Source organism: Capsicum annuum, chromosome 1, assembly GCF_002878395.1.
Source record: "Capsicum annuum cultivar UCD-10X-F1 chromosome 1, UCD10Xv1.1, whole genome shotgun sequence".
NCBI lineage: Eukaryota > Viridiplantae > Streptophyta > Magnoliopsida > Solanales > Solanaceae > Capsicum > Capsicum annuum.
Genome location: NC_061111.1, coordinates 35952902 through 35979290, shown reverse-complemented (window position 1 = coordinate 35979290; position 26389 = coordinate 35952902). Strand labels below are relative to the sequence as shown.

The 26389-nt window shown below is 34.9% G+C and overlaps 1 protein-coding gene across 1 annotated transcript; it reads right to left on the bottom strand.

The window, feature by feature from the left end:
* Positions 1-2185: 2185 nt before the first annotated feature.
* On the bottom strand, positions 2186-15707 carry LOC107853971 (pollen receptor-like kinase 4). Its single transcript, XM_016698956.2, has 4 exons — positions 14424-15707; positions 11281-11874; positions 10565-10892; positions 2186-2796 (listed from the first exon to the last, which is right to left on the bottom strand). The coding sequence occupies exons 1-4, from the start codon at positions 15103-15105 to the stop codon at positions 2448-2450; spliced, it is 1953 nt and encodes a 650-aa protein (XP_016554442.1). The 5' UTR covers positions 15106-15707; the 3' UTR covers positions 2186-2447.
* Positions 15708-26389: the final 10682 nt, after the last annotated feature.

Here is a 26389-nt window from a genome sequence, read left to right as displayed (position 1 = left end):
ACTTTTCTGGAATAGTCATCAATAATAGTTAACAAGTAATTAGCGCCTCCTCTAGAAGGTACTCTAGTAGGACCCCAGAGATCAGAATGAATGTAATCAAGTGTGCCCTTAGTTGAGTGGATGCCTTTAGTGAATCTGACTCTCTTCTGCTTCCCGAAAATGTAATGCTCACAACACTCCAATTTGGTAATACTCTGCATATCAAGAAGTCCTTTTCTTCTTAGTTTATCCATCCCGTTTTCACTCATATGCCCCAGGCGCATATGCCAAAGTTTAACAATGTCACTTTCTGATAGAGAGGAGGTAGAAACAGCTGCATCACCTATAACAGTAGAGCTTTGCAGGACATACAAATTTGCAGACTTTCTCTGTTCCTTCATCACAACAAAAGAACCTTTAGTAACCTTCAGTACTCTACCTTCACCAGTGTATCCATAACCGTTCGAATCAAGGGTACTCAAGGAAATAAAATTTCTCTTCAGATCTAGGACATACCACACATCACTAAGTATCCTCAAAACCTCATTAAATATCTTGATCCTGATTGTTTCAATACCAGCTATCTTACAAGGTGTGTTATTTCCCATCAACACAGCACCTTTAGAGACTGTTTCATATATTGTAAACCAATCCCAATTACGACACATATGAAACGTGTAAGCTAAATGAATAATCCAATCCTTACAGGGTTTGGAGTTACCATCAGAAACTACCAAGAGTTCTCCATCACTACCGCTATCTTCTACAAAACTGGATTCACCAGACTTCTCTGGTTGGTTTTCCTTTCGTTTTGGAGCTTTTCTTTTCTCTTTATTTGTAGCTTCCAACACTCAGATTTGATATGACCCTTCTTCTTGCAGTAATTAAAAGTTTTGTTTCTATTTTTGGATTTGGAATTAAACCTATCATCACCTCCAGAATTCCTCTCACGAGTCCTTCCTCGAACAATAAGACTACCTCCTTGAGTCTCCCACCCATTAACAAGATGCTTCATCTTCTTCTTAGAGAACAACACATCATAGACTTCATCTATGGTCAGGGTATCAAGACTATATAAAATCGTATCCCTAAAGGTCGTGTATGATGCAGGCAGCGAACACAACAAAATCAACCCTAAATCTTCCTCATCGTACTTAACCTCCAGAGTCTCTAAATCAAAGACAATTTCTTTAAAGACTGATAGGTGATCTTCCAAAGATGCTCCCCCAGACATAAGATGGGAATAGAGTCGCTGTTTGAGATGCAACTTACTTGTTAGTCTTTTCGTCATGCATAAAGATTCCAGTTTCAATCGCAACGCAACGACAATGGTCTCTTTTAAAACGTCATGTAGAATCTCATTGGATAAGTGAAGGTGGATCTGTGATAGGGCCTTCTGATCCTTATACCGTTTATCATCATCTGTCCATGATGAGGGCATGTGATCAAACCCTAAGAGCACATCATCCAAATCCATTTAAGTGACATAACCCGCATTTTAACCTGCCATAACGAAAATCTAATATTGCGATCCAATAACGGAATGTCATACCTCATGGTTGCCATCTCCGAGAAAACAATCGACCAAGATCTGATATCATTTTGTTATAAATCAATAGAAATAAAGCAAACCATAAGCAAAATAATAAATAAGTACACAAAGATTTACATAAAAAACCTTGCGGGAAAAACCACGGGCAGAGGCAAATGATGTTTCACTATAATGAAAGGAGAGGAGTACAATGTGGAGAATGAGCATTTTCTGAATACACAAATTAACCCACTAAATGCACTTATATAATATGTGCATGCAAATAAGTTCCAAGCTCAAAAACATAAAGGTCCATCCGATCCCTATGCTACTACCACAGACCTCATTGAAAATCAAAAATATTGGTCGCACCGTGAAACTTTCAGGGCCGACTCAATATAATTCGGGTCACAACTCTAACATGGACCATTCTTTTTTTAGGCTTTAAATGATTTATGGTTCGAACTTAAAAGTTATACTCTTCTTAGTTCGGATAATAGCAACTAAGTTGATTAGTTTCACTAATAAAAAATAAAAACAAATAAGGAGAATCGTATTCCAAAAGAAAAGTACATATTTTTTAATCCAAGTAAAGAACAAACATCTTTTATTGAGCAAAATAACTCGTAATGAATTATACATGTATAAAATCCAATAGAACAAAAGAAAGTATCCATGAACATGAGATGTAAGCTTCCTTTAATTTTTCTAACTTTCACATTTATCTATCCTTATATAAAAAAAGACAAAGATTTCGTTTTACACAAAAACTTTACATTTTCACAACCCCTCAAATTATAAGTATATATATGTGTAATTTAATCCTCAAAGCCATTTCACTACTAAAAAAATGCCAACGACCAACGAACGTTTCCTTCATAACAACCGTCATAAATTCACATTTTTTTAGTAGTGTTTCGCTTATATGTATAACTTATTAAACATTCCTAGAAAAGGAGAAATCATCATCAGTGATGGCTTTAGAAGAGTACATTTCTCCTTCACTTGGATAATAATTAGAAGAATAATCTTCACCATCACTATCTTTCAATTCTTCAATTTTGTCTAAAGCTTCCATCAAATCCCATCTCCTTCCAACATCCATTTCACAACAACACATGCCAATTTTCAGGAGCTTAAGCATTTCACCTTCACAATTATGTTTGTTTGTGTTCATGTCCTTGTCAAATACCTCACCTGTCCACTCTTCTCTCACCACTGAGTTCACCCACACTGCCAAGTCTGCATTTGCACCTTTCCCTTGCTTCAGATAATTGGCTGGAAACCTGTTAATTAAGAACATAAAAACAGATACAATTTAGTACTACTAACACCTCGGTTTCATTTTATATGACACGTTTTCTTCTTTTAGTCTGCTGGTTAAGAAAGAATGATACGCTTGTACGTGGAAGCTCTTTAATTTAACTCTAAACTTCTCAAGCCCTCTTTAATGATATACTTTTATATATAGGCAAGAAATGATTTACTTAGAAATGCTAGTTACATACTTTTAGTACGTGGCCAAAAAAACTTTATTTCTTAATAAAATTACATATCCAGTCAAATACTGTCATATGTAAAATGAAAAGATAGAGTATCTATTGTAGGAAAACATACAACTTAATGTAAATTTGGTGGGCTAAAATTATTTTATATTCTCCTAGTTCTTTTTGTCTGTCTTTTAAGATTCGGACATGCACACTACACCCATTAAGAAAATCAATAAATGGCTTTAGTCATAAAAATATTTGACTGAAATATCATAATCTTTTTATCAAATAAGTAACTTTATAATGACCTTATGTCTTTTAGATCAACTTTATTTGCTAAAATAACTTGTGATGCCACCCTTTCCCCAGACCTACACTTGATGCAGGACATTTCGTGCATCCAAACTGTTTTTTTTTTTAAAAATTATTTTCGTGAGACTAAGATGATGGAATATTGAAGTACAATCAAACCTCTCTATAACAATATAATCATCCTCTATATATAACAACACTTTACTATAACATCTAAGTTTACTTTGAAATCCATTTCAAGGTTATGCTATACTGAACCTTGTTGGTTTCAATGTATGTGTGTGAATAAAAAATGGAGGGAAGAATAGTGGAGGAAAAAGAGTCACCAAATTGAAAAGTGTACTCTTATTTTGGAAAGTTCACTAATTATCCCACATTGGTGGGTGAAGGGAACTTTGTAGTGTTTATAATAAAGAACACTTACTCCACAGGGATAGTGAGGCAAGAACAAGGTGGTGCCTTGCGTCGTTGTCGTCGCTCGCTTGGCTCGGCTTCGGATTTGATTGATCGATTAAACGAATTTTATTTGAAACTTATTTTACAAGTGAAATTTTAATCCAAAAATATGACAGAATTATTTTTCTCCAAGTGCAGACGCATTTTTGACGCCATGAAAATGCATACGCTATGCATCACGAAGGGATGCGACCCTTCGAGAGAAAAGGCACACTGTTTCACGCTTTAGGGTGACTTGCGGGTGCAGATGCAACACAGGTACGCAACCTGTGGGCGCAGATGTAGCTCAGAAGCTACTGGAAATTGCGAAACGTCACCTATGGTCGCAGATCAGGCACAGGTCTAGCACAGACTGGGCGCAAAGACGTGACTGCTACTGAATAGGTGCCTTTCTGCTGAACTAATACATCCTTTCTGAAAGGACACATTAAAGGATATACATAATATATTCCTCAAGTATATATATGATTTTTTATAACAAAAACACTCTTCTTCTATACAAAAACTATGTGTGATCATTAAGTTGTTGAGTGAGTTCGAAGAATCCAATAATTTGAGGTACCGCTATTGTTCGGATTGAAAGCCATTTTATCCTGGGAGGAAGATTCTATAACCTCAGGTACAGTGAGGGGAATTACTCCTTAAGGACACTCCGTGAAGTCGGGGGACTTGACTTTACATTTCTATTTCATCTCGTTTCTGAAATCTAACATACTTCTTGGATAGATTATACATAATCTTGTGTTGAAATTGTTAAGGAATTTCATAAGTGTTCTTGTCTTTGACTTGAACTTGTGTTGAAGTTGTTGTTGCATATATACAGATTCTTATACCCAAAAATGTTGAAAATAACAATCTTAAGGAATAAATAATCTTTCGGAATCTGTATTGCTTGTTTTCTGGAGATTAAAGCTTTAACTTTTCTACTCCATTTGAACTTAACAAGTGATTTGAAGACAAAATCTTCATCACAAGTTAAAGATCACTCGGTTGACGATTGAAACTCATAAAAACTTCATAATTAAACTAGAAATAAGAAGTGTTTAAAGTTGCTGCAACTTTTTAATAAGTATTTTGATATACTAAAGGTGCTGTCTTGTTGTGACAGAAAAATGACTAACGATAGTCAAGTGTAAGACGCCGCAACGACTGTGGGGGAAACTAGTATTGCCACAACAAGTTCCACAAATGCTCCGCCGGCGATGGCACCAGCGGAAAAACCTGAAAAGTTTGCGGGTATTGACTTCAAGAGGTGGCAGTAGAAAATATTCTTCTACCTCCCCACTCTTTGTCTTTAAAGATTCACGTTTGAGGAAGCTCCGGAGGTGCCCAAGGAAACCTATGAAAAAGAGCACTTCGTGATTGTGGAGGCTTGAAAACACTCAGATTTTCTTTGCAGGAATTACATCTTTAGTGGTCTTCAAGATGACCTTTACAATGTGTATAGCGGAACAAAGACTGCAAAAGAGTTATGGGGAGTGTTAGAACAGAACTACAAGACATAGAATGCCGAAACTAAAAAGTTCTTCGTTGTAAGATTCCTGGAGTACAAAATGATAGACAATAAATATATTATTTTCCAAGTCTAGGAACTGTAACTGATCATCCATGATCTCCTTGAAGAAGGTATGATATTAACAAATACCTTTGTTGAGAAGTTTAAACATGTTCTTAGTATTCACGTAACCTTTGTTGTAGGTTTAATTATGAATGAAGTGTTTCAAGTAGAAGCAATAATAGAGAAGCTACCACCTATGTGGAAAGACTTCAAGAACTATTTGAAACACAAACGTAAGGAGATGTCAGTCGAAGACCTGATTATATGACTACGCATTGAAGAAGATAATAAGGCTTTGAAAGGAAGGTCAAGAAGCAATTCTGCAATGAATGGAGCAAACATTGTAGAAGATGACCAAAATGACTCTAAAAAGCGAAAAAAGCTAGAAATGAAAGCAATCAACCCAAGAAGAAATTCAAGAAAAAGTGCTTCAACTGTGACAAGATTGGCCACAAGTCTACGGATTGTCTCGCCCCAAAAAAAGGGAAGAAGAAAGACCAAGCAAATCTGGCTGTCTAAGAAAGAAATCGATGATCTGTATGCTATGCTTTCCGAATGCAACTTGATGGGAAATCCTTGAGAATGGTGGATAGATTCTGGTGCCACCCGCCATGTTTGTGCTAATAAGAATTTATTTTCAACGTTTTCTCCATCTCAAGTAGAAGAAAAGATCTACATGGCAAACTCCGCTACTGCAAAAGTAGAAGGAACAGGAAAAGTGTGCTTGAAGATGACTTCCGGCAAAATGTTGACACTTAACAATGTCTTGTATGTTCTGGAGTTAAGGAAGAGCTTGATTTCTGTTTCACTTCTAGACAAAAATGGATACAAATGTGTATTTATTTCAAAAAAATTATACTTAGTAAAAGGAGAAATGTATGTAGAAAAAGGCTACCACAATTAGGGCCTATTCAAAATGAATGTAATGAATGTTGAAATCAATAAAAGTTCAAATTCTTCTTACTTGCTTGAGTCTTATGATTGGTGGCATGAACAATTAGGCCATGTTAATTACAAAACGTTACAAAAAATGATTAACTTAGAAGTTTTGCCAAACTTTGAGTGCAATAAATCAAAGTGTCAAACTTGTGTGGAATCAAAGTATGCTAAGCATCCGTATAAGTCCGTTGAAAGGAATTCCAATCCCTTAGACTTAATCCACACTGACATTTTTGATATGAAGTCAACACCATAACGTGGTGGGAAAAAGTATTTCATAACTTTTATTAACGATTGCACTAGATATTGTTATGTCTACTTGCTAAATAGTAAGGATGAAGCAATAGATGCGTTTAGGCAATACAAAACTGAAGTAGAAAATCAGTTAGAGAAAAAGATAAAAATGATAAGAAGTGATAGGGGCAGAGAATATGAATTTCCCTTCGCCAAAATATGTGTAGAGAATGGAATCGTACATCAAACTACAGGCCCATATTTACCTCAATCTAATGGAATTACGAAAAGAAAAAACCGAACTTTAAAGGAAATGACGAATGTCTTACTTATAAGTTTCGGTTTACTGCAAAACTTGTGGGGGGAGGCTATCCTTACAGCTAATCGTATACTAAATATAGTTCCTCATAGTAAGACACAATCAATTCCTTATGAAAAATGGAAAGGAAGGAAATCCAACTTGAAATATTTCAAAGTGTGAGGGTGTCTAGCAAAGGTCCAAGTTCTTATGCCTAAAAAGGTTAAGATAGGACCTAAGACGGTAGACTGCGTGTTCATAGGATATGATAAAAGCAGTAAAGAATGTTGGTTTTTGGTTCATAAATTTGAACATCCGAATATAAATGAAAATACGGTAATTGAATCAGATAATGCTGAATTCTTTGACAACATTTATCCGTATAAAACTAGACATGAACAGTCTAATGGGGGGTCTAAACAACCTCAAGATGAACTAAGTGAGAATGTGCATAATGATGAGAATCCAAGACGTAGTACACATCAAAGAACGTCAACTTCGTTTGGATCGAATTTTATAACATTTCTCTTAGAAAATGAGCCTCAAACATTTAAGAAAGCGATGTCATCTTTGGACTCATCCTTTTGAAAAGAGGCAGTCAATAATGAGATTGATTTAATCTTTAGCAACCATACGTGGGAGTTGGTTGATCTTCCTCCAGGAAACAAACCATTAGGATCTAAATAAATCTTTAAAAGAAAAATAAAAGCAGATGGTACTATTGATAAATACAAGGCAAGACTTGTAGTAAAAAGTTTCAAACAAAAAGAAAACCTTGTTTATTTTGATACATACTTGTCGGTAATAAGGATAACGTCGATTTGAATGTTGATTTCCTTGGCGGCGGTATTTGGTCTTGAAATTCATCAAATGGATGTGAAAATTGCATTCCTAAATGGAGAATTGGAGGAAGAAATTTACATGGAACAGCTTGAGGGTTTTGTGGTTCCAGGAAAAGAAAATAAGGTGTGTAAACTTGTTAAGTCACTTTATGGACTAAAACAAGCACCTAAACAATGACATGCAAAGTTTGACCAAACCATGTTGGCAAACGGATTCAAGATTAATGAATGTGACAAATGTGTTTATATTAAAGACACTCCAAATCACCAAGTCATTGTGTGTTTATATGTGGATGATATGTTGATTATCAGTAGAGACATTTCAGACATAAATGCAATAAAACGAATGCTCGGGAGCAAGTTTTATATGAAAGACCTTGGAGTACGGATGTGATCTTAGAAATAAGAATCCATAGAACTCCACAAGGGTTGGCATTGCCACAGTCTCATTACATCAAAAATGTACTTGACAAATTCAAGTATATGGAATTTGGTATTGCCAAGACTCCATTAGATGTGAGCTTTGCACTTCGAAAGAATAAAGGTAAAAGTGACTCACAATTAGAGTACGCAAGAGTATTGGGATGTTTAATGTATATAATGAATTGTACACAACCAGACATAGCATGCACTATTAGTAAGTTGAGTCGGTACACGAGTAATCCCAACAAAACTCATTGGATGGCAATGAAAAGAGTTTTAGGGTATCTTAAATACACTCAAGACTATGCTTTGCATTATAATAAATATCCCATGGTACTTGAAGGATATAGTAATTCAAATTGGATCACCAGCTCTCGAACGAAGTAAAATCCATAGGTGGATATATATTTACTATCGGTGGAGAAGCGGTCTCTTGAAAGTCATCCAAACAGGCTTGTATTGCTCGCTCTATAATGGAATCTGAATTTATCGCATTGGATAAAGCCGGTGAAGAAGCAAAATGGCTACGGAATTTCTTGAAAGATATTCCTTATTGGACCAAACCAGTGGCACCAGTATGTATACACTGTGATAGCCAAGCAGCGATAGGTAGGACAGAGAGCATGATGTACAATGGTAAATCTCATCACATAAGAAGAATATATAATACTGTTAGAGAACTTCTCTCTAGTGGAATTATCACTATTGACTATGTGAAATCAAAGGATAATGTGTCGGATCTACTTACAAAAGGCCTATCTAGAGAAGGAGTTGAGAGGATATCTAAGGAAATGAGTTTAAGGCCTAGGACAAGTAAGCATGGCGGTAACTCTACCGAGTAGACTGGAGATCCCAAGAGCCATGTTCAAGGAGATCAAATAAAGCTGTGTCTGATAGGTTCAACATTGTCAATATACCAAATCATTCTCATGATGTAGACAATGTTTAGTAAACAAGGATAAGACTTAAGGTGAAAAGTCTTTTAATGATTATCTAAATTTGATAGATTTGACCAAATAGTTTAATCTGTAGGATTGAACATTTAGAAATCACCTATGTAAGGGCTAAGTGGAAACCACTTCAAGGAGAATGTTAGTAAAGGCGTATTCTCTAAGTTCTCATGAAACTGAGACGTGTTCATGGTTAAAAATAGCAAAACCATGAGAACTATAAACAGTAAAAGGCTGATTGTGTGACATGTATTGTCTAGGTGTACATCAAAGTTCGACGGTTCAAAGATATCAAATCTACCGATTGACCGAGTGCATCCGATGCATGTTTACTACGGAAAGTTCAACGGGGAAACCTACTTATCCAGATGCAATCAGTCTTTGCTAAATGATCACATGCTTGTCCATATCTTTCTTCAAAATATAGCCATTCCCCATTCATATGGGGGATTGTTGGGTTCAATGTGTGTGTATGAATAAAAAATGGAGGAAAAAATAGTGGAGGAAAAAGAGTCATCAAATTGGAAAGTTCACAAATTCTCCCACATTGGTGGGAAAAGAAAACTTTGTAGTGTTTATAATAAAGAACACTTACTCCACATAGATAGTGAGGCAAGAACAAGGTGGTGCCTCGCGTCGTCGTCGCTCGTTCGGCTAGGCTTCAGATTCGAATTCAGAATTGGATCGATGAGATCTATATCTTTTTAGATGAATTTTATTTGAAACTTGTTTTATAAGTGAAATTTTAATCCAAAAATTTGATAGAATTATTTTTCTCCAAGTGCGGGCGCATTTTTGACGCCATGCAAACGCATATGCAACGCATCAGGAAGGGATGCGACCCTTCGAGGCAAAAGACACACTGTTTCGCACTGTAGGGTGACCTGCAGGCGCAGATGTAACTAGGATAAGCGACCTATGGGCTCAGAAGCTACTGGAAATTGCAAAACGTCACCTGCGGCCACAGATCAGGCACAGGTCTAGCATAGACTGGGCGCAGGGACGTGACTGCTACTGAATAGGTGCCTTTCTGTTGAACCAATGCATCCCTTTTTGAAAGAACACATTAAAGACTATAAATACTTGATATATTCCTCAGGTATAGATATGATTTTTGACAGCAAAAACACTCTTCTTCTATACAAAAACTCTGTGTGATCATTAAGCTGTTGAGTGAGTTCGAAGAATCCAACAATTTGAGGTACCGCTATTGTTTGGATCGAAAGCCATTTTATCCTGGGAGAAAGATTCCATAACCTTGGGTACAGTGAGGGGAATTATTCTTTAAGGACACTCCGTGAGGTCGAGGGACTTGGCTTTACATTTCTATTTCATCTCATTTCTGAAATCTAACATACTTCTTGGATAGATTATTCATAATCTTGTGTTGAAGGTGTTAAGGAATTTCATAAGTGTTCTTGTCTTTGACTTGAACTTGTGTTGAAGTTGTTGTTGCATATATACAGATTCTTGTACCCGAAAACGTTGAAAATGACAAACCTAACAATTCGAACAAATAAAACATCGTTATAGAGAGATTTGACTGTATTACCTGCCGGTTAGTAGCTCGAGGATGAGGATGCCGAGGCTCCAGACATCAGTTTTCCTTGTCAGACGTTCATTTTGCATGTACTCAGGTGATTTATAGGCTACCATGAACTGTTTGGCATGGTCCTTGTTTATCACTGGGACAAGGGCGTAGTCTGCTACTAGTGGCTCAAAGTTGTGGTCTAGAAGAACATTCGACGATTTAAGATGCCCATGTGGGAGTGTTAGTGTTGGTAGCTCCCTGTAGAGGTAAGCCAAACCCCTTGCTACTCCTTTTATGATCTTCAAACGAGTTGGCCAGCCAAGACATGGTGGGTTAGGACTTCTTTTGCCTGATATACAAGATTCAAAATAGGTTCAAAATCAAGAAAAATCTATGAGTGAGCTTACCTTGTATGCACTCACAATATATATATACACACACATACATACAGTTGACATTAAATATAAGTGACTTGATAGTGTGACAGTTCTTTTATTTTAAATGCTCCAATTGCTTCGTATAAATAGGGAATGGTATATATCATGCTTGATTTGAGTGGTAAAAATTTGTTTGCACATGATGTGTATATCGAATGAATAAATGTAAAACATGTTTTTTTATACACACATTTATCACTTTACTATAATTGACATGTATTATTTAGTTCACTTTAAATTATTTAATTTGACATAAACATAAGTGCGAGTAAGTTTTTAACTCTGAAATTATTAACTTACCATGTAAATGACTTGCCAAGCTGCCATTATCAACAAAATCAGTGACCAAAAGCTTTTCTTCCTTTCTATAATAGAAAGCCACAAGAGGAAGGACATTAGGATGTGACAACTTTCCAAGTCTCCTCATATGTTCATGAAAATCTTCTTTCCCCACATTATTCATTTGTCTAAATCTCCTCACAACAATAGGTTTTCCAATAGGAAGGTCAGCTTTATAAGAAGAACCAAAGCTTCCACTTCCCAAAACCTCAGCTGGTGCTCTAAGAAGATCTTCCAAATCAAAATTTTCTCTGTCCCTTCTCACAAAATACAATTTACCCTTGTCACTTCTTGTGTACTTGTCTGCTTTCTCAGGTTTATTTGGGAAATTATTATTTTCTGAGGGTTTTTTGTTGAGATTTTGAACTGATGATTTTTCATATTGTGTCGTTTTTTTCCTTTGCTTGTGGAAAAGGAAGAGTGCAAAAAAGATAATGGCTAATATGACTAATCCTCCAATGGCTGCTAGGATTATGGTCAGTACTGGGATTCCTTTCTTCTTCTTCTTTGGTGGCGGACATGGTGGCATTGGCTTACCACATAGGTCCAAATTTCCTGTTTTATTCACACAAAATTAAAAGTATTATATGCTTAATTTTAAATTTAGCAACTACTAATACTTTACTAACAGCATTCAAAGAAAAGTAACTCCCAGAAAAAAGAAAGTTACATATGTCCAATCTCTATAGCATGATTGAGGTTCACAAATTTAAATGTAAGAATATTTGTTGAAAATCACAAGCGCGATTGTGACCACCAATACACTACGATACCATAGTCATAGTTCAATAAGGATATAACTTATATCATTTTAAAACACAATAAATTCCTACATAAACAATGTTATGTTAATTGATTATAGTAGGATTATTTCTGCATTCTTTAGGTTGCTAAACTCAATATTTATATTACAAAAATTATTTAATGTATAAATAATCTATTCAAAATATAATTAAAAATAATTGCGATTCAAAACTCATAAATTGAAAATCGAATCTAAATTTAGATCCTTCTAGCTGAGCAGACAAAAGTATTATTCATTATCTCAAATAAGTTGAACCCATTAGATTATATGCGGTAACTAAATTGCTGAATTAAAAATATAGTTTGCGTGGGGGGCATATATATATGAATAATGAAATTGCCACGTCTACCTAAAGAAATATGTTAATAAAATAGATTATAAAACATAATTATGATTATATTTGAGGATAAGAGATAGCTAAGATATCAATAATGGACTTCACCTACTTAATTGTCAGGACGTGCTCCCCATGTAGTGATAATATCCATTCCTGCTGGGATCCTTGTAGATCAATCTAATTGACAGGGTATCTTCATTTTTTTGTTACTTTTATTTCTATATTTTAATGTCTAATTGCATACTATTCTTTTGGTAGTTTGGACGAGGTCTCTGTGATTCCCCAACTCATAATTAGGACACATGTATGCATGTCAATTTTATAGAATTACTTTTATTTCTATATTTTAATGTCTAATTGCATACTATTCTTTTGGTAGTTTGGACGAGGTCTCTGTGATTCCCCAACTCATAATTAGGACACATGTATGCATGTCAATTTTATAGAATTACTGGAGTGATGTTATTCAGCATTTTATGTCAAGTTAAGTTGGTCATAAATGATAGTACTTTCATTATCCAACTTATGTAATGCTGTTTGATTGATCACATAGTTTACTAAATAAATAAGTTTTTTTTTTTTAAATCTAAAATAAGATATAAATATTTGTGTGATTCTAAATTTATTCCATTAATAATAAAAGAAAAAAATTAAATTAAATTATTGCTAATATATACTGAAATCATTATTCTTTTGAAATATGCTGAAGAAGAAACTATTATGTTAATATTTGAGGGAGCAGGAAATCTTGCAAAACAAATGACTTTAGCACGGAAAATATTATGTTAATATTTTTCCTTGGCATTATTGTTAGCTTAGAAATATTTTTTAAAAAGCTATAGTGCTAAATACTAATTTAGAAAGTAAATAACTATTTGCCTACTGCTTAATTTTTGTTTTACTGAAACTTGTTCTCCGCCCAAATAGCAAACTTGGCTTGATGAGTGCAGATAAAGAAGCGGAAGCAAGAAAATTAATTATCTCTTTCTTATCCTTCTACTTAAAATTAAAGAACAATGAGAAGCGTTTTTGCTACTAAAAAAGTGAATGACTAACACAAAGGTTTAAGACTTAGCTGAGTGTTAGTGAAGCTAAATTTTCATAGTGAAACGCTTCGAGTTAGCAACTCATTCTCCATAAAGATCACAAGTAGGAAAAAATTAATGACACGATAAGAAATGATGATATTTAGCGCTTGGAACTAGACCAATTACTTTGAACTAGATAAGACGGGATTGCTGGTTATTAAACATTCTCCGTCTCTAGCTAATTTTAAGGCTGTGGTTCGAATTATAAAGAAAAAAAAAAAGGTGAAAACTTGTAGGAAGAGGTTAAAAAAAATTATAATTTAAACTTTATTTATTTAAAATCTAGATTAAATTAAATCAAAGTTCTATGTAGATAACAACTCTTCCTTTTGTAATAAGTTCGACATAGCGTGAATGTAAATGAGTTTAACTAAGTAACTAATATGTTCACCGAGACCGCATAAATATTATTTTACAGCATTAAGTCACCTCTATTATATTCATATAAGCATTATTTTAATATAAAAAGTGAATTATCGATACTTATTCTTTTTCAAAATAAATCAAGATAATTATTTGTTACAACATATAAATATAACTTGATAGTATAAAGTTATATTTATTGTTGGTGAAAATTAGTTAAAACTCAATAAAAACTAGTCATATATGTACTAGGCCGGTTTGGAGACTGAATAACTTGAAAAAGAAACAGATACATCTTAGTGTTCAAATTTCTATCAAGGTAAAATTACTTAGTAGTAATATTTTCACATTTGTTTAAGTTGTTAGAAATAAAATTGTCCACTACTTATGTTGGCAGCTTATATCGCATAAAATTATTAGTTAAGATACACTCAAGTTAGTCTGAACACTAGGCAGAATTATTTTTAAGAAGATTTACAATCTTACATTTCTTAAGAGATTAAACACTAACCTGAAAAGGAGCTTGCACTTTGGGTGCTTAATTGAGATGGTATAGGACCTTCAAGTCTATTATTTGCAACATTTAATTGGAAATCCTGCTGACCAAATGCAGGTATATTACCATCAAACTGATTATCTTGTAGCTGCAACTCAACAAGCTTTGGAATTCCCAATAACGACGTGGGAATCTTCCCTCTAAACTCATTATTCGCCATTAAAATTCTCCTTATTGACTTCATTCCAGCAAAAGCATCATCTGGCACCTCACCAGAAAATCGATTATTCGACAAAAATACACCTCGTAATCGACCTCCTATTTTCTTCACGTCTGGAAATGGACCTTCAAAATTATTATTCATAACACTTATTGTACGTAAAGAAGTCAACTCAGAGAGCGTGTCCATGTCGAGATACCCCGATAATCGCATGGATTCGAGGCGAAGACCGATCAATTTTCCATTGGAGCAGAGTACTCCATTCCAATTTGAAATGTTGACGTTGCAAAGCTGCACAGATGGATCCCAGTTGCTAAGTGATGAAGTGGCGTTTTTGAGGGATGACTTGAATTTAAGGAGGAGAGTTGAGTCAGGCTCTTGACCGTAACACAATGTTATCAAACAAGTTAATGTGATCGTTAGGAGAATGTTGTTGGTCACCATGTATCGATGGTTTCTTGTTGAACAAGCCATCATTTGGAGGTGATTTTTCTTCTGATATGAACAGACAAACGTCAATCAAACTGAATTTGGTCTTGTGTTTTTTCCAATTTGGGAAAAAGAAGGTGTTGGTGGTGGTGTTGATCGAACTCAAGTTTTGTGTACGTATTTTGATAAATTATTCGGACATCACTATGATTTTGTTGTTGTATGACATGTACATAGATAGGCCAGAGGATACAAAACAAATGGGGTGGTGGGATTGACAAAGTCCACTAAATCATTAGCTGTTTAAGCCGGCTGTTTTAGTATAACTTGTTTACCATTTTCCTGTATCCTGTTCCGATGATTTGTCTAATTGGTTGGGGGTTGACTAATGGGATGGGGACGCGGCGAAATTTTGGGAGGTTTTCTCGTCTGCTATTTGTATTGGGGCTCGATTGAATTTGAATTCGTATATTGTTGAGTTTATTTTTTCCAGTAATTTTTTTTTCATTTTCGAAACTCGAATTAAATGTGGAAGGATTCTAATCATCCACCAAGATTCATGGTGGAAAAATATTCTCTCATGCTCTGATTCGCTGATCTCTCTTGTTAAAGAATTAGAAACCTTTTTTTCCAAAAAAAATTAAAGATCTTTCAACATATTGCAAAAACAATAGTATCAGACAAGCAAAGATGCATTTATTGATTGTTACTTTTTACTATTTGGATTTAATTTCTATCGAAGCAATATAAATAATTTTTTGCACAATCCATGAAATTTAATATGTTAAAAGATCACATGTGTTATTATCTGAGTTACTAGTTTTACTTGGTATGAATAAAGTTATCACTTGAAGAGTTGAAGTGGATTGCTCCTCAATTCTAGGACCAGTTCCCTTGTGAACTCTCACAATAGGAACTAGGAGAGATATTAACAATAAAGTGCAAGAAGAAAGTAAAATAGCAGACACGAAAATTTTTATGTGGAAACTCCTTGCTTAACGAAGAAAACCCACGACCTGCCTCCAGGATTTCTAAGCTCCACTATATCCAAGCAACTTTTTAAATACAGACTTCAAACTTCAGGATTAAGCTCTTAATCTTTACTCTCCTAGTAATAACTCTATTATAAAGAAATATAACCAGTAAACTCTATTGCTTCATCCCCCAGCTAACTCTAACTGGACACAACAAGCTAACTTTAGCTTGAGAATCACCTAACTATAGATGATTACAAAGGAAAGAAGTTTACACCACACCACCTACTGACAATCATAAGCAAACGTAGGCAAACATTTAAGAGCACATTACAAAGACTCAAATACAACAAGAAAATAAAAATAAACTAGATGAGCTATCAGTTCCCTGTTGCAAAAGAAGTCTTTGATTCAAAACTTTTGAGAGATATTTAGTTGTAAGAATATGAAAGTGTTAATTTTCTTATTGAAGAATATGAGCATTGTATACTATGCCACAAGAAAACCTAAGAGTGATCCCATTGGCTGAGGCAAAAAGGTGGCAACATCTTTTCACCTACTTTTGTACTTGCGCCAGCTGTGACAGTTGACTGTGATAGTGACAGGTGAGACAGACATATTCCCTAAGTGGTAACAACTTTTTCATCACATAATCTCCAAGAAACAGGTCCCAAAATACAATTTGTTAATCATCAAAACTAAGGACTTAACAATTTTCCCCCTTTTGATGATGACAAACTCATGCAAGCATTCAACATCTTCAAACAACCACACAACATTTGTCACCTTATTCCCTCTGAGTATGAGCATCATGGATCACCATGTTCCTCTTGAGTATAAGAACCCCTATCACTGCTGTCTTCATTTACTATCACCCCTGTCTTCATTCACTATCACCAATCATATCATGCATTACACCCCAGCTACATACATAAACAAATGCAAGCTACATCTCAAAATTTTCCCCTTTTGGTATTATCAAAGAGGTTAAGCAGTATACCAAGCATAGACAAGCATACATGTTAATTTATGGCCATTGAGGCTATACTAACATGAACAACGAGCATTAGATAGAAGTAGAGGAAGGGATAACACAAAATAGAAACATTGAAATATCAATTTAAACTAGTATCAAACACTATTCAAATCATTGCAAATTTGATTCATCTTAAAATTTGCCCCAATGTAAAATTATGGTGACACTGGTTCCTTCTAAGATGATTGCAAAAATTTTAGCATGAATGAAATCATGGTTGCATTTATCCCTGAATTGATTGTTTGGGATATGTGGGAATAAGAAGACGTTGGATAGCAATATGTGCAAAGGATTTCGAGAGAAAAGGGGATTGCTGATTTTTTAAGACTGCTCTAGTATCAGATTAAGAAGGAACTGAGAGATGACACTAAGAATTATATAAATGAAAAATTGAGTTGAGTTGAGTTAAGTTTCTTCGCCAGTATCTTTGACGTAGCTAGGGATGATTGACATTCCACTAGTTTGCCTGAGTTTACTTCTAAGAGGGTAGGTCCACGTTGTAGTATGTTGTTCTGCAAAATAGATAAAAAGGGTGAAAAGTACTTGCTGCTAAAAAATTATAATATAAAAAGTAGAGTTTAGATATTCAAACTAGTATTGTGATCTCCCTTTATGGAGGCCTCTGACTGGCGGTACAATGACTGAAATATAAATATCATCCGTCGGCTGAGTGGTTGTTGTAGAATAAAGTCATTTGACTGGAGAGCAGTTGAAGAATAAGCCATCCAATTGGAGGGAAATTTTTGAAGAATAAAAGCCATCTGACTGGCGGGGCAATGACTGAAATATAAATAGCATCCGTCGACTGAGTGGTTGTTGTAGAATAAAGTCATTCGACTGGAGAGTAGTTGAAGAATAAGCCATCAAACTGACGGGCAATTGTTGAAGCATAAAAGCCATCTAACTGGCGGGCAGTGGTTGAAGAGTAGAGCCCCTGACTGGCGGGGTAATTTCTTAAAAGTAACAGCCTCGTCCTAGCAAGGTAACCTTTGATCTGAACTAGAAGATGGTATTGCTATTGGGATTTGATGTTACTACGATAGTGGCTTTCTTACTGCCACTATGGTGGATTTAGATACATTTACTGTGATAGTAGGATTTTTGGGTGCTTGCTATGGCGCGATTCTCTGATTGGTAGACTGTGCTCTATTTGCTTAAATATGATTCTCTGATATAGCGGAGCGTTGTTTTGCTTATATACATTCTTTAATTTGCACCGGGGTGTTCTCCTTGTTGGTGCACACCTTTTGATATAGAGAAAAGTAGTATTGCTCATTCGTATCCTCTGATATGGGTGAGAGTCGCTTTTTCTTGCCTATGTACAATCTTTGAAATACGGAATTTGACTTTGTTTATTGATGTACAGTTCTCAAAATATGAAAGCTTGATTTTGTTTGCTTATGTAAAGTCTTTTAAATGCGGAATTTGACTTTGTTTGCTTATGTACATTCCTTGGTATAACTTGACTTTATTTAAATTAGACGTCACTCTATAATTGACCGAGTTATTCGATACAATTAGACGGTAATTCTTCAATTAGCAAAGTTATTCGATGCAGTTAGGTGATTGGCTCCGTTTGGTGGAGTTTATTGAAAGAAATAAAATAGCCTAATTTTTCTATGAGGATCCTCTATCTTCAATCTCTTATTCGGATCTTGGATGTGCCTGCAAAAGAATTCAAATAAAATTCTTAAAGCTGGTGAGGATTAGTATAAATATATGTGAAGAGAATAAAGTAGGGAAAGAATATTTTGGCTCATGCCGTGGTGATAAGCTGCATGATGTCTCTGATCCTGTTCCAAAAGCTTAACTTGATCGTCCTTTCCAATTCCTGTTTTCTTGTGCTCAAAGAAAAATTCTTAGTTGGGAGGGAGTGTTGATTTGTGTTGACTTAGGGACCTGGCTTTGTCTATGGAATCCTCCGACACCTCATCGGTTGCTCGATCATTCCCAAATCAGGAGTCTTGGTAGGTGGGAGGGTAAGAAAGTATTTTGAAAAATATATGTATATACATTTTATCAAATATATTACGTATATATTAAGCATATATAGTAATCCTTCATCATTTTAAAATTATGACATGTTCGGAAATCCGTTAATCCTTTATTTATTGATCATGACCCACGTAACTTTATCCTTCAGGTGGAGATCGTCAGACTTTATCGACGATTTTGGTGGCGATATTGCTTATATTCTAGGGATATATTGTGAGCAAAAGGGGCTTTTTCTAAAGGTAAGATCGAACCTTTCAGGTTGCCTACGTATCCTTGAAATAGAAATCATGTCTATACGTAGTTCAAGGGTAGAGAAAGAAATATAAAATACAATGACCGTGTCTGACTCAGACTGCCTACGTATCCAAGTGAAATCAGGTCATGATGTTGTTCAAATACAATGGGAGAAATAAAAATATGGGATGCAATGACTGAGCCTGACTCAGGCTACCTATGTATCCAAGCGGAATCAGGTCATGACGTAGTTCAATACAAAGAGGTACAATAGAATAATGCAGTGACTGGGCCTGACTCAAGCAGCCTACATATCTAAGTGGAATCAAGTCAGGCCTTAGTTCATTACAATGAAAGAGTAATTATATGAAGGGACCGAATCTAAAGAGGATTGCCTATGTTCCTGCCATAGGAAGTCAGGTCGAGCGTAGTTCTGAATACATAAAGGGATGATGTTTTTGGGTTTTCCTAAGGGAAACTAGACTCAATGTGGGTTGTCTACGTATCCCGCCGTGGGAAGTTAGGCTAATACATAGTTCTGTTACATTAGAGAAAAATGCAAATGTACAAGAAAATAACAACTAGTCCTAATGTCTTCAAATATAGTACTTCTTGATGACGTCTGAATTGATCGGCTTCGTGGTTGCTATGTCGTCCTTCTCTGCAAGGATTACTGCTCCTCTTGAAAGTACTTGGTGAACTATGTAGGGGCCTTGACTATTCGATGAAAATTTCCCTTTGGATTCATTTTGGTGAGGAAATATTTTCCTCAATACTAGTTGTCCTGGTGTGAATCGACGAGGCTCAACTTTCTTGTTGAACACCTTGATCATTCTATATTGATAGTATTGACCATGAAAGACTGCATCCAATCTCTTCTCATAAATAAGCATCAGTTGCTTGATCCTTCTACGAATCTACTCAGTGTTATCTAGACCAACCTTCTGAATTATCTTCAATGAAGGTATCTCGACTTCTGCAGGTAGCACTACTTCCGAACTGTAAACCAGCATATAGGTTTTAGCCTCCTATATTAATGTTTTATGTTTTAATAATGAAAAACTAATATGTGAACTTTACAGGATATTAAAGATCCTTAATGATGGAAGGAGATTTCACACAAAGGACATTGAAGATCTCAAATTATGGAGGATATCCGCACAAGGAAAGGAATATTCTCTCAAAGGATATTGTGCTAAATATGTAGCCACATCAAAGATGTTGAAGATCCCTAATGATGGAAGAAAATCTCACATAAAGGACATTGAAGATCTCAAATCATGGGAGGATATCTCACACAAGGCAGGGAATATTCTCTCAAACATCATGCTAATTATGGAGCCACATCAAAAGTAGGATATCGCTTGATAAGGAAACAAAAATCATATCAACTAAAAATCCCAATAGACAAGGCAATTGGACTCACCTCACAAAAGATCAAAAGAGAAGTAAGATCTCACTCCTTACATGGACATATCTGATATGGATATGTATAGATGTTAGAAAGGAAAATCGCACCAAGTATGGACATATCTGATATGGACATACCATAAGGTGAAAACTCCCTCAATCAAGGAATTAATTCAAATCCTTGATTAAGAAGAAATCTCTTGAGTTTCCTTATGAAGAATAGCAGCCAAACACGATAAAAGAAGATGACAAAAGGAAGACACGAGTTAAGCAACTTCAAGGAGAAAAACCAAACTGTCTCTTTCTTAGTCTCACAAGGCTTTGTAACTTTAGTTTATAATTGTTATATAAAGAGTAGCATCGATTCAACTTTGTAACATCAACTAAAGTTGTGTCACAAGATTTGAAGACCAAAATAAGTTTTCAGAACTTATTTTCTATCATTGTACTTGAGCTCGATATTGAACGATCTAAGGAAACTTTGAAATCCAAGGGTACTGGAAGTAGGCACCACATTGGTGTTCCGAACCAGGATAAATCTTTGTGTTATTACTTTACATTTTATTATTTATGTGCTTAATTATTTAAATCGAATTTATTTGTGAAGTGCACTGATCTACAGGTGAGTCGATTGTGAGGAGTCAGTAGTCAACACACAGAAGAAAAATTCAATTTACCCCCCCCCCCCCTTAAATTTTAATTAGTATCAAATTAGGTCTAATAAATAGCATTGCTTAACTGCAAGAGAGCAAAGATCAAATAGCCAATTATCAAATTCCTGGTGCTCTCCTTCAGGATGGTCACTCCTCCACAAGACCATCATACTTTAATGGACAATATTACTCTTACTGGAAGAACAGGTTCAGAATCTTTGTCCAATCAAATGACTTCCAAGACTGGGTTGTCATCAAGAAGGGTCCAAAGATGATTCCAGGAATCAAGGAGAAGTCAAAGGACAAAGATAAAGAATCTAGCAGTTTTGACATAGAGGACCTTGAAAGCTTTGAGGTCACCAAAGAACAGAAAGAGGTAATTCAAACTAATGCATGTGATATAAGTTTACCTTTGTGTGCAGTTAGCGGGGAACAGTATGACAAGATATCAACTTGTGAAACTATAACAAAAATGTGGGAAAAATTAAAGGTAACCTATGAAGTAACCTCCAAAGTCAAGAAGTCAAAGATTGCTTTTGTATTCAATAAATATGAATTGTTCAAGATAGAAAAGAATGAGAACATTGAAACAATGTTTGCTAGATTCAGTAAGATCGTGTGCGAACTGAAATCACTAGGGATGATCTATCCACACACTCTGCAAATCCAAAAGATGGTCCAAAGTCTCCCAAAGATTTGGGAAACCAAGGTTGCCATTCTGGAAGACGAAGATCTACACAACATGACATATGACGAACTACGAGGTAACCTCATTACATATGAATGCAATTATATAAACAAGTAGCCTTCAATGCTGCTCCAATTGAAGAAGAAGACATTCTAAAAAATGCTAATAGAGAAGGAATGACCCTCATTAACCGTAGAGTAAGAAAGATCATGAGACAGAGACAACAAAGATCCCAAGGAGCCAAAAATAATGACTCCACTAGAAACAATGATCACTTCTAATACTGTGGAAGGCCTGGCCACTTCAAACAAAATTAACCTTAACTAAAAAGAAGAACATCTAGGAAGAATCAAAATTTTGGGGCCTGTGATGAAAATAAAACTGAATAAGAAATAGAAGCCATCAATTTGTGCTTTATGGCAACAGGTGAATCCAACGAGGTAAGACTACACGATTGTCTAAATTATAATAATCTTGAATCTAATTTAGATATGATAACTTACAAACTTCAAAAAGTTATAGATGAATATAACAAGCTCACTCAAGAGAAGAAAAGCTGCAAAGCTCGATTTAAATAAAAACTCAAAGAGGAATAAAGAGGTATCAAATAGAAATTGAAACATGTCAAATCAAAGTTGACTTACTTCATAAAGAGCTTAGTTATGTAAAAATAAAATTAAACAGTATGAAGAGATCGCCAACTCACAATTTTGTGAGATCAAATTCTTTTAAAAATAATCCAAGTTCCTAATCAAAATTGTTAAAATCAGCAAGGACCTCTTCCTCTTCTTGAGGACCTATTTATTTTATCTGTAGATAAAACGGGCACAAATCCTACAATTGTAGGCATAAGCCTAAAAGTGTGTGGACCCAAGACCTTATTGGAAGCCTAAAGCACATCTAACCCGCAAGGACCCAAGACCACTTGGGTACCTAAATAAAATATATCTTTTTTTGTAGGAACATGTCCGCAAAATCTATAAGAAGGAAATATGGGTTATTGATAGCAGATTTTCCAGACACATGACCAAAAAGAAAGAAAATTTTTATGCTCTAAAGAAAATAAATGGAAAATCAGTCAGATTCGATGACAATACTAGAGGTAATATCATCAGAGTCAGCTCTGCTCCTCATGTGAAGTTACTGAAATATATCTAGTAGACGGCCTCAAACATAACCTGCTCAACATCAGTCAATTGTGTGACTCTGAATTTGGAGCCTCCTTCAAGCCGGAATTTTCTCAATCCAACATGAAAAAGAAGACATCTCTCTCATCAGTGAATGTGTTTATAATATTTATGTTTTAAATATTCTTGATTTTTCTACTTAACCTACATCACTATGGAAATTAATGATATTTTATTATGGCACAGAAAGCTTAAGCATGTTAGTATTCATATTGTATTTGATGAATCTAATCATCCTCCTATAACTTTGAGTATTAAAAGAATACATGAGTGATCTACAATCTAGAGCCAATGCTAGTACAACCTCTGAGCCATCACAAGATGAATTGACTATACCCTCTCAAGAGTCGACTTCCACAACAAAAATAGTCAAACCAACTATTCCAAAAGAGTGGAAACATGATGCTATCTATCCAAATGATAGGATGCAAACAAGAGCATCATTGAGAAAGCAAGCATCTATTGCCCTTGTATCTCAAATTGAACCAAAAAAGTAATGAGTCCCTCAAAGATGAATTATCAGTCAAAGTAATGAAAGAAGAATTGAACCAGTTTGAACTAAATGAAGTTTGGACTCTGGTTAAAAGACCTAAGAACTGCTCAGTAATTGGAACTATATGGGTCTACAGAAACAAATAGAATGAAGAAACATGAGAATTTTGCTAACTTAATGAAAGAAGAATCTGAAATAAGTCTTATGGAAGAGCTCATATTCTTCTTGGGATTAAAAATAAAAAAAACTCCTAAAGGTACCTTCATTAATCAAGATAAGTACACAAAGGAACTCTTAAAAAATTCAGTCTAGAAAAAGGAAAGGCCTATGGAACTCCAATGAGTCCATCCACAAGTATTGATTTAGACTTGTATGTGAAGGATGTTGATAAAAAGATGTACAGAGAAATGATTGGATCACTACTCCACTTGACCACCAATTGACCAGACATCATGTCCAGTGTATATAAGTGTGTCAGGTTCTAGTCGACTCCCAAAGAGACTCACCTGACTACCGTCCAAAGGATCATCCAATACCTCATAGAAACTCAAGACATTGGACTATGGTACCCTTGTTCTTCTTATTTTGATTTAATTGCATATTCAGACACTGACTCTGCAGATGATAAAAGTGATAGAAAAATCACTAGAAAAATATATCAAATTCTTGGTGATGGCCTGATCTTATGGCATAACAAGAATCAAAATTCAGTTGTTTTTTCAACAACTGTACACGAATACATTGCCGTTGGAAGTTGTGGTACTCAAATTTTATAGATTATGCATTATCTACGTGATTTTAATTTGTCCTTTGAATTTGTTCCCATATTGTGTGACAATACCAGTGCTATTAGCTTATCTAAATATACTCTGCATTATTCTAGGGCCAAATACAGTGATTTCAAGCATAATTTTTCAAGATCATGTAGAAAATAGTGATTTTTCATTAGCATTTGTTGACTTTGAAAATCAACTGGCAGATATTTTATAAAATCCGTATTAGAAGAAAGATTTTGTTACCTTAGAAAGGACTTGGTATTCTCAGCATTAATGAATTATGAGTCTTATTTTTGGACCAAAATCTCTTTTACTTGTTCCAATTTTCTCGTCAGTTTTTAACCAAAAATTGGTTTTCAAAAGAGGGTCATGTCCCTTGTTTTTGCTGGGTTGTAAAATAATTTTTAACACACTATCTTCCACATTGTTTGTTTTGCCTAGTACTTTTTTGTTAATACATTAAATCTCTGCTATCTGTCTACTGCTCTGTTTGATACTCTATGGTTATTTTTTATTATGCTAAAAGGGGAAAAAAGACAGGAACATCAAAAATGCCTTCAATTTAGAGGGATCAAATTGACTGATACTCAAGAAACTTGGAACATCAAAAGTATTTACAAGTTAGGGAGAGAAACCCGACCACTGTGATAGACAGGGAAGTCAACTGATGTTTATGCTTGTTTGTAATTATTAAAAAAGGGGAGATTGTTAGCCTCTTATATTTATGTTTTATGTTTTAATAATGACAAACTAATACGTGAACTTTACAGGATATTGAAGATCCTTAATGATGGAAGGAGATCTAACACAAAGGATATTAAAGATCTCAAATCATGGAGGATATCTCACATAAGTCAAGGAATATTCTCTCAAAGAATATCATGCTAAATATGGATCCATATCAAAGATATTGAAGATCCCTAATTATTGAAAGAGATCTCACATAAAAGGATATTGAAGATCTCAAATCATAGGAGGATATCTCATACAAGGTGAAGAATATTCTCTCAAATATCATGCTAAATATGGAGCCTCATCAAAAGTAGGATATATCTTGACAAGGCAACAAAAATCATATCAAATGAAGATCCCAATAGCCAAGACAATTGGACGCATCTCACAGCAAGATCAAAGAAAAAGAAAGATGTCACTCCTTACATCGACATATCTCATATGGACATATATAGATGTGAAAAAAGAAAATCATACTAAGAATGGTCATACTGATATAGACATACCATTAGGTGTAAAATCCCTCAATCAAGGAATCAATTTCAATCTTTGATTGAGAAGAAATATCTTGGGTTTCCTTATGAAGAATAACAGCCGAAGATTATAAAAGAAGACGACTGAAGAGAGGCACGGGTTATGCAACTTCAAGAAGAAAAATCAAAGTGTCTCTTTCTTAGTATCACAAGGCTTTGTAACTTTTAATTTACAATTGTTATATAAAGAGTACGATTGAGTCAACTTTCTAACATCAACTGAAGTTATGTCAGAAGATCTGAAGAGCAAAATAAGTCTTTAGAACTTTTTTTCTATCATTGTACTCGAGCCCGACATTGAATGATCTAAGGAAACTTTGAAACCCAAGGGGACTGGAAGTAGGCACCACATTGGTGTTCCGAACCAGGATAAATCTTTGTGTTATTACTTTACGTTCTATTATTTACGTGCTTAATTGTTTAAATCTAATATATTTGTGAAGTTCATTGATTTACAGGTGAGTCAACTGTGAGGAGTCAGTAGTCAACTCATAGAAGAAAAATTCAATTCACCCCCCCCCCCCTTGAATATCAGTAGGGAGTTTCCCCAATGGATATTCTTATTATGGCGCAATAGCTGAGTAAAGCATATGGTATTTTCTTATGCATGTCCTTGTTACC

Coding starts and splice junctions, on each gene's coding strand:
- LOC107853971 (XM_016698956.2), bottom strand. CDS start 15,105: ATGATGGCTTGTTCAACAAGAAACCATCGATACATGGTGACCAACAAC. Junction 11,875..14,423: donor AAGTGCAAGCTCCTTTTCAG/GTTAGTGTTTAA, acceptor TGAATAAAACAG/GAAATTTGGACCTATGTGGT. Junction 2,797..10,564: donor CTCGAGCTACTAACCGGCAG/GTAATACAGTCA, acceptor CTTAATTAACAG/GTTTCCAGCCAATTATCTGA.